Raw genomic sequence first — 13,544 nt, forward strand, 5'->3', positions numbered from 1 at the left:
TAGTAGATATTATACATGTCAAAAGTTTAACATCTGTTATTGCTCTCCCAATGTAGGCAAGTACATAACAAAAAAATAAAAATTATCATACGTTGTTTATTGTAATGAACGCTGGTAGGTACCTACTGACTTCACAAACTTTGGATTTTTTACATGCAATTTCAACCATATGCATGGAAACTTTTTCAATATTGTCTGCGAAAACACCAATTAGGTAGGTACTTAGACACTAGTGTCATAAACGTAATCCGATCCCGGCGGCATCCTGTCCGGTCGGATTTTATTGCTTAGGGTCAAAATGTTTTTAAATGATCAACACATTAACAGTTATAAGAAAATTATTGACGATATTTTAGCTCCGATAAGTAGCTAGTTATAAAAGTGAATAAATGTATGGAGAAAATCATAAACTAAAATGTCAACGAATGTTTCTTCGTTACATCCGAGATCTCGCTATATCTGTGATCGTAATAACCGAGCTTGACTGTATAATTATATCTTCTATCTCTATCATGTTATCTATGTATGCCGGATTTAACCCTTAATTGCTTTCAGCAACAGACTATTATTATTATTAATATTTTTTTGTGTGAATGAAATTTTATTTAAAAACATGCAATAATTATCTGCTGTGGACAAAGTGTACTGAAAAAATAATCATAGTTTTTATTCACACGTGCCACTGTTAATTTATAATAATATTAAGTACATAAATATTAAATGTGATCAATCTGAAAAGTAATATGTACTTACCTACATTAAAGTGTTGTCAAAACGCATTCAAGAGTTAAGCACTATTCTATTTTTACACACAGAATTTGGTTTGGGGGGGGGTCCAGTTTGAAAAAAATGCAACCAATCAAAAAACCAATGCAACTCGACAATGTTATGAGTGTTTTAATTCCAAGACTTACAAAAAACGTAAAGAAACTAGATATCTATATAAACAATGTGATACCTCTATGTTTCGAGCTTTTTTTTGAAATTTTCCATACGGAAGAAAATTTTTAGTGTTTTTTTTTTGTTTATAATATAAATATTATGTGTAAATATAGTATAAAATAATATAGTGTACTAAATATTTTCATAAGATTTCTTTAATGTAAATATTCATCGTTGTCTGTTTGGTGAAGTTTTTTTATTCGTGAAACTATTTTTTTTAAGTGAAACAATTTGTGGCAACCCTCATTCTTGTGAAAATGTGATGACAGATTTACGAGATTTCGCATGAGTAATTTGTTTTTGGAGCTTGTTAAGACATCATGTCAATTTGAGTGCTATATTTTTTATTTAAGATTTTTTATTTTATTTAAGTATATTATAATCATTGGGCCCTGGTAGTATAAACTCTGTATATCGACCGTGCTGCTAAAAGGTTAATAATGTGTATTTATCGATTTTTGAGATGGCAGGATGGGTCGGGGTTAAAAATATCTAGCATATTATGCCACTGACTTCCACATATACTTATACTTTCCCCTCGTTTCAATCGGGGAATACCGCACCAGAGACATTCCCCATATCCGGACACTCCGCACTTTGAGTCTAGTAATAAACACCTGGCCTGCAGGTATAAACTAAGAATGATCACGAAAAAATATGAGTTTATACTATCCATTTTTATGAGTAGGGTTAGTAATGTAATTTAGTGGTTTATTTTAATTACATATAAAAAGTGATATAAGTATTTATTTAATAAAATAATAAACAATAGCTAACTAACTAGTACCACTTAGTGGTGGAAACCTGCCTATATATTTGTCAAATATATAAAATACACAAGAGGTTCTCAGATGGTTTAAAAGCAATATTTTTTGATAATGGATAAAGTATTAAATTTAAGAATGCTGCTTGTCATGCCATTCATAATAGGTAGTTTATCCATATCATCGCGGTTGACGGACAAAACATGTCAGTTATTAAAAGAACGGCATTTTGTTTTGTAGGAATAAAGTGTGATTTACCCTTCTCAAAAGGTCCCCGAGCTGCCTGTCAACGCCTTGGGGCATGGTCAACGTCACCAGAAAGAGCTGCCTCACGTCTGACACCCCTGTCTGGGAGTGAATATCGTACGGACGCTCCCCAGCGAACATCTCATATGCCACTACGCCGAGAGACCACCAGTCGACTGGATAGCTGGAAAATGAGAAAGATTTTTTTTAATATGTCACATTCAATAATAAAAAAATAGTTTTCTACGCAGTTTTATAATGGTTCAATTACACAAACTGACGTTTTGGAGCTATTTATAACCAGCGTCTAAAATTGTTAGATGTCAGTAGGGCGCTCGGATCGTGGAGAAAATATAAAATTTTCTATTTTGCACATTTCCAATGCTATATAATATGTATATTATTTTATCGAACGCTATGTTTTAGAGAAAGAAGAAGTAGGTACTTCTATGCTATGTCTTAGAACTAAGCGGCCAAAATGGCGGTGTCTTTTGAAAGACAAAACATTTTGTAATGAGATAATCGATAAGTAGTGCTACGCAGCATTCATTTATTTTTATTATTGCCACGTTTTTCTTAGCTCGTATTCTTGTTTGTCCGATGGTTGTTTATCCAGTAAAAATTTTGCAAACGATTTTTAACTAGCTTCCCGACTAGCTAGACACACAGGTTTTTTTTAGAAACCTAATCCCTAATGGAACTGTCAAAAAATTCTCGGTGTCCACCCGAATTCCGGAGTGGTGTAGGTCATGGCTGGGGAGGGCTGACAGAGCTCTAGTCTGGGGGCCCGGGCTGTGGGGGGCCCGGCGTGTCGATAGTGAGATAAGTGAGATAAACACACATCATAAATTAGCTTTAATAGTAAAAAAAGTAGCCTGCGGCGCTATTATACTTCATGGTCATGAACATTTTCAATTACTTATATAATTGTGCAATATATTTTTTGATTATTATGTGGCAATACTCGACAGCTCCATTATTAAAGTAGATGTATTAAAAATCGCCAATAATTCACTGTATAAGTACCCTTAATTTGAACTAAAACACAATTTGAAAAACGTTAATGTAGTGTTACACACTGCAGTTAATCGTAGCGGTAGGTAGGGGCCCCCCAAATATCATAGCCTGAGGGTCGGTTTCAGGATGTGGGGACCATGGTGTAGGTACACCGAGTGCAATAGACAAAAGACCGATAAATGAGAAATTAGGCTGTGAAGAAGAAAAAGAGCCTATAGGACTAATTTTCATTCTCCTCCTTGCCCCCCCCCCAATATTAAATCCTGGGTGCGCCACTGTATACGTGCGTTACTATGGAAATCAAAATGACATTTCAGTATCCTATATTTGTTTGTTTGTTGCAAAATAGCAAAAAAAATGATTTGTTGACAATTGCCTTATTTGTCTTAAATTATTAATACCTAAGTACATAGAATTGTCGAGTTTATAATATGATTCAACAGAAAATTCGTGGGTCGGGATGTGTAGTCAGGTAAGTCACAAAACAGCAAAAATGAGATATGAATGCCAATATACTAAAAAAAAAATAATCTTTCGTTCTGTGTGGTCAGATAAGTCGTACGTCTCACCATTGGCGAGATGCATTTTCAGTCAAAACATATTTTTTATTTTACGGGGTGTGTACACAGTTAAGTCACATGAGTAGTCAGATAAGTCAACATTTTGTGTGACTTACCTTACTACTCATAGTTGGCTTACCTTCAAACGTCATACCTACTCAGTGTTGATTTTGGTGAATCTAGCGTATTTTTAAAGATATTTTGAGAAATTTTGAAGAAAATAACTACAAAACGTAAGTAAAATAGTCATATTATAAATATGACTTATAAAAATAAGTAGGTATGTGAATTATTTGTAAATTATACAAAATTTACCAAATTTATCAAATTTGATTTATTTAAATATAAAAACACGTACACAATATGTAAATAAATAATCTTACTTCTAGGTTCAACCACATACTCCAATAACTTCTATGTTGAGGATTCAAATGACAGCATAAGATCCTGATTTTAATATTCAAGAATTATTACAGTCTAATTTACCATCTGATGATAGTGACGTTGAAGAACCACACCCTTCGTTCTCAAAAAATACTTCGACGATTACACATCACAACGATGTTTTAACCTGTAACCCTCATTCTCGATTCAGAAGAAATAATCACCAAAAACGTAACTTAAAGGATGATACAAAAGCCTTCAGAAATGATAAAGAAGTTGTACGAAATACTGGCAAAAGTTACACAAAGAGTATAATGGAAATTATGAATACGAAAAAAAAGCGTATCAGACAAAGCGAACCAGGAAAACAAAATTTTCGCCAAGTAACAGTTCAATAGTACTTGATTGTTGAACTGTTACGGAAACCAATTTGTAAATTTTGTACAATAAAAACATTGGATGAAACTCACAATTTCTTTGAACATGTTTTGAAAAATAAACGTGAGACTACTTCCGGATACTTATTCAATAAGATGCTAGAGGAAAAAATATCCCTAAAAATAAACAGCGAAGAAGATATCCAAATAGCAAAGACACGTAATGCACTCTCAATCCCATCAAAGTCATTACTCTAGAAGGGACTCTGTCAGTGTCAGAAAATGCTTACCACCGCATTTGACAATAACTGAGATGTATTTTCAATATTTGAAGAGTATTAGCTCTAATCTCATCAATATTCGTTTATTCACAGAAATATTCCACAGCATGAACTTAACATTCAAACGGCCAAATAAGGATACTTGCCAAAAATGCGCGAAACTTAATATACAAATTAAGAATTCCACCGACGATGAGGAAAGAAATAAAAAATCGTGAGGAATTGAAAGAGCATCATGACGAAGCTGACTTTGCATATTCAGCTAAGAGTTGTGATAAAGAGTACAGCTTGCAAGATCCCTCTTGCCAAATTGTAACATTTGGCATGCAGCAATGTCTGCTCACACCAGTTGTTGAAAGTTCCCTGGCCTGGAACAAACGACAGCTATTGATGTTAAATTTGACAGTGCATGATTGTGATAATAACCAGGGATATTGCTATGTATGGCATGGGGCTCTTGCTAATAGAGAAGCTAACGAGCTAACAATATCGCTTCATGCCTGTTCAAATACTTAACCGAGGGGATACACGATAGCAGTGAAACATTCTGAGACTGTAAACAAAATTGATCACAAATATTTAGTCACTGGCCACACACATAATATGGAGTGCGATAGTGATCATCGCATAACATCCTCATGATTGGGCTAAATTAATGTGCGAGGCTGCAAAAAAATCCTTTTAAAGTTACTGAAATGACTCGTGCAGATTTTTTTAACTACCTACTCGTATCGATTAAAAGGACCATTGCAACTCAGAAAAATAGACACAGATGGGAATAAGTTTATTTGGAGAGATGTTAAGTAGCTTCAATTCAACGAACATGAACCGGGAATAGTGAAATTTCAAAGAACTCTCGACGAGACGACTGCATTTTAACAAATTTCATATATAAGACGAGACAAGACGAAAGATTTGATTAACTTACTTCCATATATTTTACTGTATTATAGAAAATTTTATGAGTCACTTGAGGCAGTCAGGAATTTTCACCTGATACCATTGAAGAAATCCATATTGAAGTTTAATGATAACGATGAAACTTTATAATATTCATGTTTTTGTGCCTTTTCACTACTTAAATAACATTAAAGTTTTAAAAAAAAGTTATAAAAATGTTAATTTAAAATTTATATATTTTGTTCAATAAACCAATAAGATTTATGTTTAAATGTGTGTTTTTTTGCTAATATTAGTCGGATTTACTATGGAAAAATAATAATATTACTTCGTGCGTAATAAGGTAAGTCAATCATTTTTTGTGCAAATCCAGATAAGTTAATTCCCTTTTTTTTAAAGCAATTAAGTTTTAATGAAACAAAATAGTTAGAATACTTTTAGGACATATAACTGAAAGCCAATTACTTGTACTTTGATTTCTTACTCACAAAAAAACATAACTATAATTAGGGGAATGTGGGGAATTTTTTGAACTTTGTTTTTGCTATATCTCAAAATGACACTTTGTGACTTATCTGACTTCACATCCCGACCCACGAATTAAAAAAACGTGGTATATAAAAAGTTCTTTTTATCTTGTAATTATACCTATTTAAATTAAATGGTAATTAAATTGATGAAAACTTTCTCTTATTAACACATTTTCAATAATGGTTGTTTGTCAAACACTTCTCAATTTTTATTTCGATCGCAATCTGGGCCATGTTCCCGGTTTCTGATACATATTATTGTATCGACATTGTTAATTGAAATCAATATGTAATTACTCGTGAATGAACATCGGGCATTTCATTTCAACGATTTCGTTCCCTTCTATCAAAGTTTACATTCAAACTTTGAATTAAACAATTTATTGAAAGATGTTAGCTTAAATTTCTACGTATCAGTAACAACAAACTTGGTATTCTAGCCGAAACTATCGTGTATCCAGTAAAAAAGAGGGAGGCTTCCAAGGATACAGTAAACTAAAAAAATATTATTTACTTATATGACACTCGGGAAATCGACATTCGATTAACCTCGTCGGCCCAAAATCAGAGAATTCTGCTAAAGTGGGAACAAACAGTTTTAGTACAATATATATAACATTTTATACATGTTCAACGTGTAATATACCTACAAACAAAAACAGTCACCGGTGGAAAAGATAATAAATTGCCTTCAAGAGATAAGCTTAATACAACATGTGTAATATTTGATAGTAATCAAATAGAGGCTAATGAAAATAAAAGTAAAAGCAAATTCAATGCGAAAATGTGTACATAAATAGTATTTGATAATAATTGATAATCCATGCTAAAAAACAGTAACGTGAAAGAAAATGTGTTTTGTGAAATCGTGATGATTGGTAATATACAACTAAAATCTTATTTACAATTGATTTTTAATGTTTTTTTCACCGTTTAAAACATGCCCAATATAAAGGGGGGCCGTGAATTGAATAAGTTAATAACCCATAGTTACGCCAATGATTGCAATTAAAAAATTAATACCTTTTGACCATGGCCCCCATATCTTGAAACGGGCTCCCAGACCAGGATCTTTGGCGGGCCCACATACCTAGCTAAGGTTATGGGCAGTGTTATACTCTACAGTTAGTAGTGTTTACCAAATTTTATACGGAATTATCATTTAAGTATATCAATCATCATATGACATCAAATTGGAACGCACAACCACATATTTTATATAATAGTTCTGAAGTAAAGTAGCGCCGCAGGCTACTTCTTTTTACTATTAGAGTAAATTTGTGTTGTGTGTTAATCTCACTTAGCTGGAAAACTCACCACGCCTAGAGCCCTGTCAGCCACCCCTTTGTGGGGACCATGCTTTTGACACATAAAGTCATAAAATTTGTCGTATTTATTTGATAAAAAATACATTAATAATTATTGGTCTACTAAATAATACCTAATGTCCACCGGACGCCTATATCTTGTAAGGTGAGTATACAATTCACTTGTACGTTTATTTCTTTCAGTCACGGCAAAATGTAGAGCGAAATACAATGAATATTTTTATTACAAAAGTTAGTTGTTTTTTTATTAAAAGCCGGACGAACTTACACATACCTACATAAGTTAATTTCAAAACGGTGTTGTCTCAAAGAAACCACTTTTCTCATAAAAAGTGATCTAATTTTACAGAATGGAAATTCTCACCCAAAGGAAATTCAAAGTTTGAATACAGCGGCGCTTTCCGGATTTAATATTAATTGAAAGAATATTATTATAAAGTTTGCAAACAGCTCTGATTCCACTGGCAGATTAATTGTTTGGCATTTTGTAAAGTTTGTCCACCTTATGCAAATACGCAAATGAAATTTATTTAGGGGCTCAGAAGGCGGATGCTGGAGGAGGACAAGACTCATAAAATGCGAAGAAAAAGAAGATAGGTATTTATACTCAATGCTTGGTCTTACTAAGCTGATGTAAATAAGTGGAATTATGTGATAGAGCCAATACACACGGCACTGCCAATGCACGCAAATTGCTGCACTACAACGCCAAATTTGGCTGATTCTAATAATTGTCCAATGATCGGCATTGTGGTGAATGCAAATTTACAGCGCCGTGTGTCATGGCCCTTATGCATTATTTAGAATGAGAATTATTATGGAATATTATTTATACGCATATCTTCACATATTTATAAAAGTATGACTATGCATAACATAGCATAACTATGCATAACAATCATAGTATTTAAGTAAATAACCATGCTCGATCCTAATCGCAGCATATGTGCCACCACAGAATGGAAGTTGTATAAACATATTGTTTAGCGAGGAATAGTTGTTAGCCATCCTCCCATCCCATTGGATGTATTTAGAGAAACACTACGCGTGAACAGGCCGAATTTGTAATAAGCATTAGTTAACACGTGTCGGTATTGGTGCGAGTAGCGAGTACTAATGATTAGTGCGAAGCCCGTGTAAACAAGACCATACGGATAATGTTTTTACAATGCTTATCGTTGGTTATGCAAAAAGGTAAAGTAGGTACCTATGAATATATTATAATATAAATTTAATTTAGGACTACCATTAAACGTTGTCTAGCAGTACCTATTATATTATGCATGCTTTTAATATTAGTATACCTAAGTCAGTGGTTTTATATCCTTTTTGTTTTACGACGTCCTTTAAGTAGGTATACATAGTTTCACGGCATGCTAAGAGTACGGCAATATACAGTAAAATTACAAACTGTTCTCTAAAACAGTGCGTCGCAACCGGTGTGCCGCGAGACGATGCTAGGTGTGCCGCGGTGCAATAGCCAAATTTACGTACATGGCTGGTAATATATTTGGGCACCTGCATGAACTTAAAACAATGCAATATCAGAATGTGTATATTGATGTGCTCTGATAAATTAGAAGAATTCAAAAATAAACTCGAACTTGTGCAGAAGGAGTTAAGACAAGGAACTCTACAAATGTTCCAAAGGAACTACCAGACCACCATTGAAAACAAGCAATTAATGTTGAATCCGTCTGAAAAACATTATTTAACTTTGCTGCAAAAGAAATTTCATCAATACTTTCATACAATCAATGCGACTGAATATGAAACCCTTTTGCAACCAATGCCGAAAATTCTATAGAAGCGCTTTTCCTATAAATTCGAGAGGAATTTGTTGAATTGATAAACGACGGGACACTAAAACTGAACTTCGCCGATGTTCCATTGGCTATTTTCTGGATTTCGGTTAATAAAAAATATTTTCAGATTTCCGACATAATTATCGCAGTTCAGCTGCCATTTTCGAGTCAAAAAAAGTTGCCTCATTCGGCGTTATTTTAATACGCTCGTATTAATATTTTAAAACATGTGATTGTAGGATACAATATATTATTATTGTGTCAATACTCGACAATTAATTATTCCTAACCCGACAACTAACCATAATTATATTCATATATAACCATACAAAAAATCTCTAAACATAAAATCAATACCATTAAGGCCATACCTCAGTTGAGACACGGTCTAAAAAGATCGTCGCTAGGCGATGCGCGGATTGCGGGTCGCGGGTGCAAATGAGGCATGTCAAACCAAATATAATTTGTCTTATAAATCCAACATGTGTCCATTTAATGTTCTGTTTATTGTTTTATCAGTAACAATAATAATATATTCATTGACATGTTTTGTTTTTAAAGTAAATGGGTAACGTTTTCAGTCATCTTTACACGATTTAAGAATTATTACGGCTGTCGCCATCACAAAGCAAAATGACGTGTTTCCAGCTCTACATTCTCTCTCCGAATGGGAGCGAGTGCAAAATTTCGTCGCGCCTATGGTTGAAAATTATTTGCCGTTTCACTGATGAATCACCTTAATTTGACCTCAAACACTATTTGAAAAAAAAAACGCTATTTTAGAGTATCACACTGTCTTTAACATTAGCGATAGGTAGGGGGGGGGGCAAAGATATTGGCCTGGGGTCCCCCTTCAGGATAAGGCGTCCATGTTTTGGTGTATAAATTGTTTTACGTGTGGTGTGCCGCGGAATTCTGGGAAGACCTTTGGTGTGCCGTGGGTGGGAAAAGGTTGCGGAGCATTGCTCTAAAATACAAAATAATAATAAATGGTTAATATATATTATATAAAAATGTAAATAAATAATGTCGCGGTGTAAATGTAAACTTTGCCTAAGACATCGAGGACATAAGTTGTTTGTTCTCTCAAGGTGCATAACTAACCTGCCATTGATAATGCCAATTTGGTGGGCAATAACTGTATTCAACCAAATCGCTTCCACGTACGTGGACGTTGTTTTATAAATGATTAAAATATAATCTACTTAGGTTATTCGGCGTAGGTACTTGCATGCACTTCATATTTTTTATTTACTCTTTTACTAATATTGATTAAAACTGTTTGTTTTTTAATACTGTTTTACTACCTGCTATTCATGCCCCCCACATCCTGAAGCGGGCCCTTCCTACCTATTGCTAGGATTAAAGGTAGTGTGACGGTTTACAGTAGTGTTTTCCAAATGGTGTTCCAGGTAAAAATTATTTTAATATAAAAGGTACCTATTCAATGTAGTTTTAACGATTTTTTTGTATTTTTAATAGATCCACCTGATATACAATAATCAAAAATTGTATTGGACAACCACGTATTTTAAAATATTGAAATAATAAAATAAATAAATCAAGCAAATTAGCGCCGCAGGCGACTTTGTTACTATTAGAGCAAATTTGTGATAGTAAAATGGTAAATCCGCCACGCCGGGCCCCCTTGAGCCCGGGCCCCCAAGCTAAAGCCCTGTCAGCCCCTCCTTTGTGGGGGCCGTGCTGCTATTTATTTATTTTTCATCTCATGTTGTGAACGTCTTGAATTTTTAATTTGTAAAATTCTCTATGAAAATACATAAATTTGAATTTAAATAAAATTTACATTCAATTATTCCTCTAAGAAAACTATCGCGCATTACAATTATCTGTATATTTTTGATCCCTGCGCCCTGTAGGTATCGCATACTTTAAATAATAGGTATAACTTGTTATATATGTGGTATGTTATTTTAAGAAACAGTTTAGTTAAAATTAGGTTGAAAAAATGAAAGTTAATTGTAAATTTCGTCGTACTTTATCTCTGTGTACGTACAGTTAAATACATTGCTGAATATTATATACTCGTATTTCTGTCTATTAACTTTACAGAAAGGCTATCGGTAAAAACTTTGTTTGTGATAATAATATTATAACAAAGTTTCACTCATAGCCCAGAGCTTAATTAAATGGACATATATTGTTATAATCCCTATTATATTAATTACGTAGGTATATAACGCTTTAACTATTTGATCCCCTTTCCTCGCTGACTGATTACAGACGTCAATGTTTCGTTACCTGAAAGGTTCAATAAATTAAAAATTTAGATCCTTTTCGTTTAATCTGGCCAATTTCGTATTATATCTACAAAACTTTAAAAAGGTTTCTCTGATAAAAGTACTAACCCGTTTTCAGTGTTGTTTTGCGAAACGAATTAAAATTCAAACGTAGAAGATTAAATTTTGTTATCGCGGTGAAGAGATAGAAGGTTTTGGATAAAGTTCCCATATCCGTGGATTACAAAACATTCAACCGGTAGATTCTACGTGGTGCTATGTTACAATATATCGATGTTGGTTATGTGACAAGTTTTTCTTCGATAAAATCTTGGATACATCAGCACAGCATTTAAATGCGATGTATACGAAAGGGTTTGACTACTTTAAAATGAAATGCGATGTTTTTTTGTAGGTACTTACCTATATTAGCAAAACGTATCACCACTCAGAAATGCATGGAATGAGGCAAACCAATAAAATGGGTGAGAGACCTTTCGAATGCGATGCATATTTATGCGAAGCAGCTTTATATATCAACTGTAGAAAGGAAAAAGGGCGTAACCCTCAGTTTTTTCTCAAATAGGTGTTATTGCACAATAACATTGTACACGACAAAGTACACGTTTTGTCCAAAGGATGTAAGTTGAAAATGCCGATTTATTATCTAAATTTAGCTAGAAATTAAAAAAAATAAAAAAGAAGTGACATGGGAAAAACGTCTTAACTATCATTTATGTTTGTTTTTTTTTAAATTAATATTATATTCGGGATATAAAAACAAAATTATTAATAATCATGCACTTCAAGGTTATGTCTATTTTGTATTTTAACTTTGACCGAAAACCACAACAAAAACGTTTTTGCGCCTCCTGTAAATTTTGATTTGTGTGGATTACGCCTTTATTACTTTCTAGAGTCGATATTATTTGAACATATTATTATTAAACAGCTAGAACTTTTGATTTTTCGACTTTTTTTGTTTTTCGTGATTCGAGAATTTGAATCTGGTTTATTGACATATTCGATTTATTTGCGGTCCGAAACGAAAGAAGAGACCTCTTTTTCAGTCCAATTCATCCGGAGTTCAAAATCTTATTTTTTTTTAAAATATTCGTGTCGCTAGATTTAAAAATCAGCCAAGTCCATAATAGATGAATAGGAGAAAAAAAGCTTTTTGTTTTCTCAAGTACACAGTCACAAGGGTGAAAGTTTATTATTTCGAGAATAGAATATTTAAAATTTATAAGTTCCACATTTTGATAATGCAGAAATATTAGAAAGCAGTAGTTCTTCAGAAATTCACAAAAAAGTAAAAAATACCTAAAGGTGCACTTGGCTGATTTTGAAATCTTGCGACACATTTCTCGTGAGAATGTCTCGAATTATCTAGCTGAATTCTCTATACAAGGAGTCTAGATCGCAACATGTATTATATTATTATACAACAATTGTATAAAAATGATTCAAATGCGATGTTTGTTCATAAAGGAAAAAGTTTCACCACTTAAAACATATAAAACTGGCGAGGAAATTCATTTATTTGCGAAGTAATATGTTCTACACAAGCAAATCATATATGTGGAATCGGATCGCATTTATCGGTGTTGCATTTCTAGGGCATTATAAGTACTAAAATTTATTATCTGCTATATATATAAAAAGCTGCCAAATGAAAAACAATTGTGAGTTTTTCAAAATAAAATGAAATAATAGAAAGGGCTGCTGTCTATAATAAAGGACAAAAATGGTCACCTCAGCAAAATCATTTCGTATTTTATATTCACCCGTCGACCGGTTCAAATAATATTTTTGACAATCTATGATAATATTATAAGCGGTCGATCCCATTTTTTGCACGTCGCTATGTTAACATGTACCTTATATACGTAGGTACGCACTCGTACGAAGGAAATTGGCCGAAACATCGGTCGTTTTTGCCCACGTAATCTATACGATAATATTTAAAAAAGCGATACGTAGAAATAAGTGATGCGATACGAGATTTATTTGAAAATAATCATGTTTCAAATGATTTAAATTCTACATTGTTTTGAGTTCCCCAAAAATATTGGAGATAAAATATCAAGTACACGTAGGTACGGTAACGTTGTGCATCCACTATAACAGGGTTGGCGAACCTTTTTACGTACGCGTGCCAAAATTACCC

The 13,544-nt window shown here is 33.2% G+C and overlaps 1 protein-coding gene across 1 annotated transcript in view; it reads right to left on the reverse strand.

Annotated features, from left to right (window-relative positions):
• LOC147067301 (serine/threonine-protein kinase 32A) overlaps positions 1 to 13,544 on the reverse strand; it is a 286,899-nt gene that overhangs the window by 3,761 nt on the left and 269,594 nt on the right. Inside the window, exon 9 of the mRNA XM_085953722.1 lies at positions 1,965 to 2,136. Within this exon, the coding sequence (XP_085809848.1) occupies positions 1,965 to 2,136 (172 nt within the window). The remainder of the gene's footprint in view (positions 1 to 1,964; positions 2,137 to 13,544) is intronic.

Source organism: Rhyacophila brunnea, unplaced genomic scaffold (genome assembly GCF_057557595.1).
Source record: "Rhyacophila brunnea isolate RB1 unplaced genomic scaffold, BYU_Rbru_1.0 scaffold_4, whole genome shotgun sequence".
NCBI classification, from domain to species: domain Eukaryota; kingdom Metazoa; phylum Arthropoda; class Insecta; order Trichoptera; family Rhyacophilidae; genus Rhyacophila; species Rhyacophila brunnea.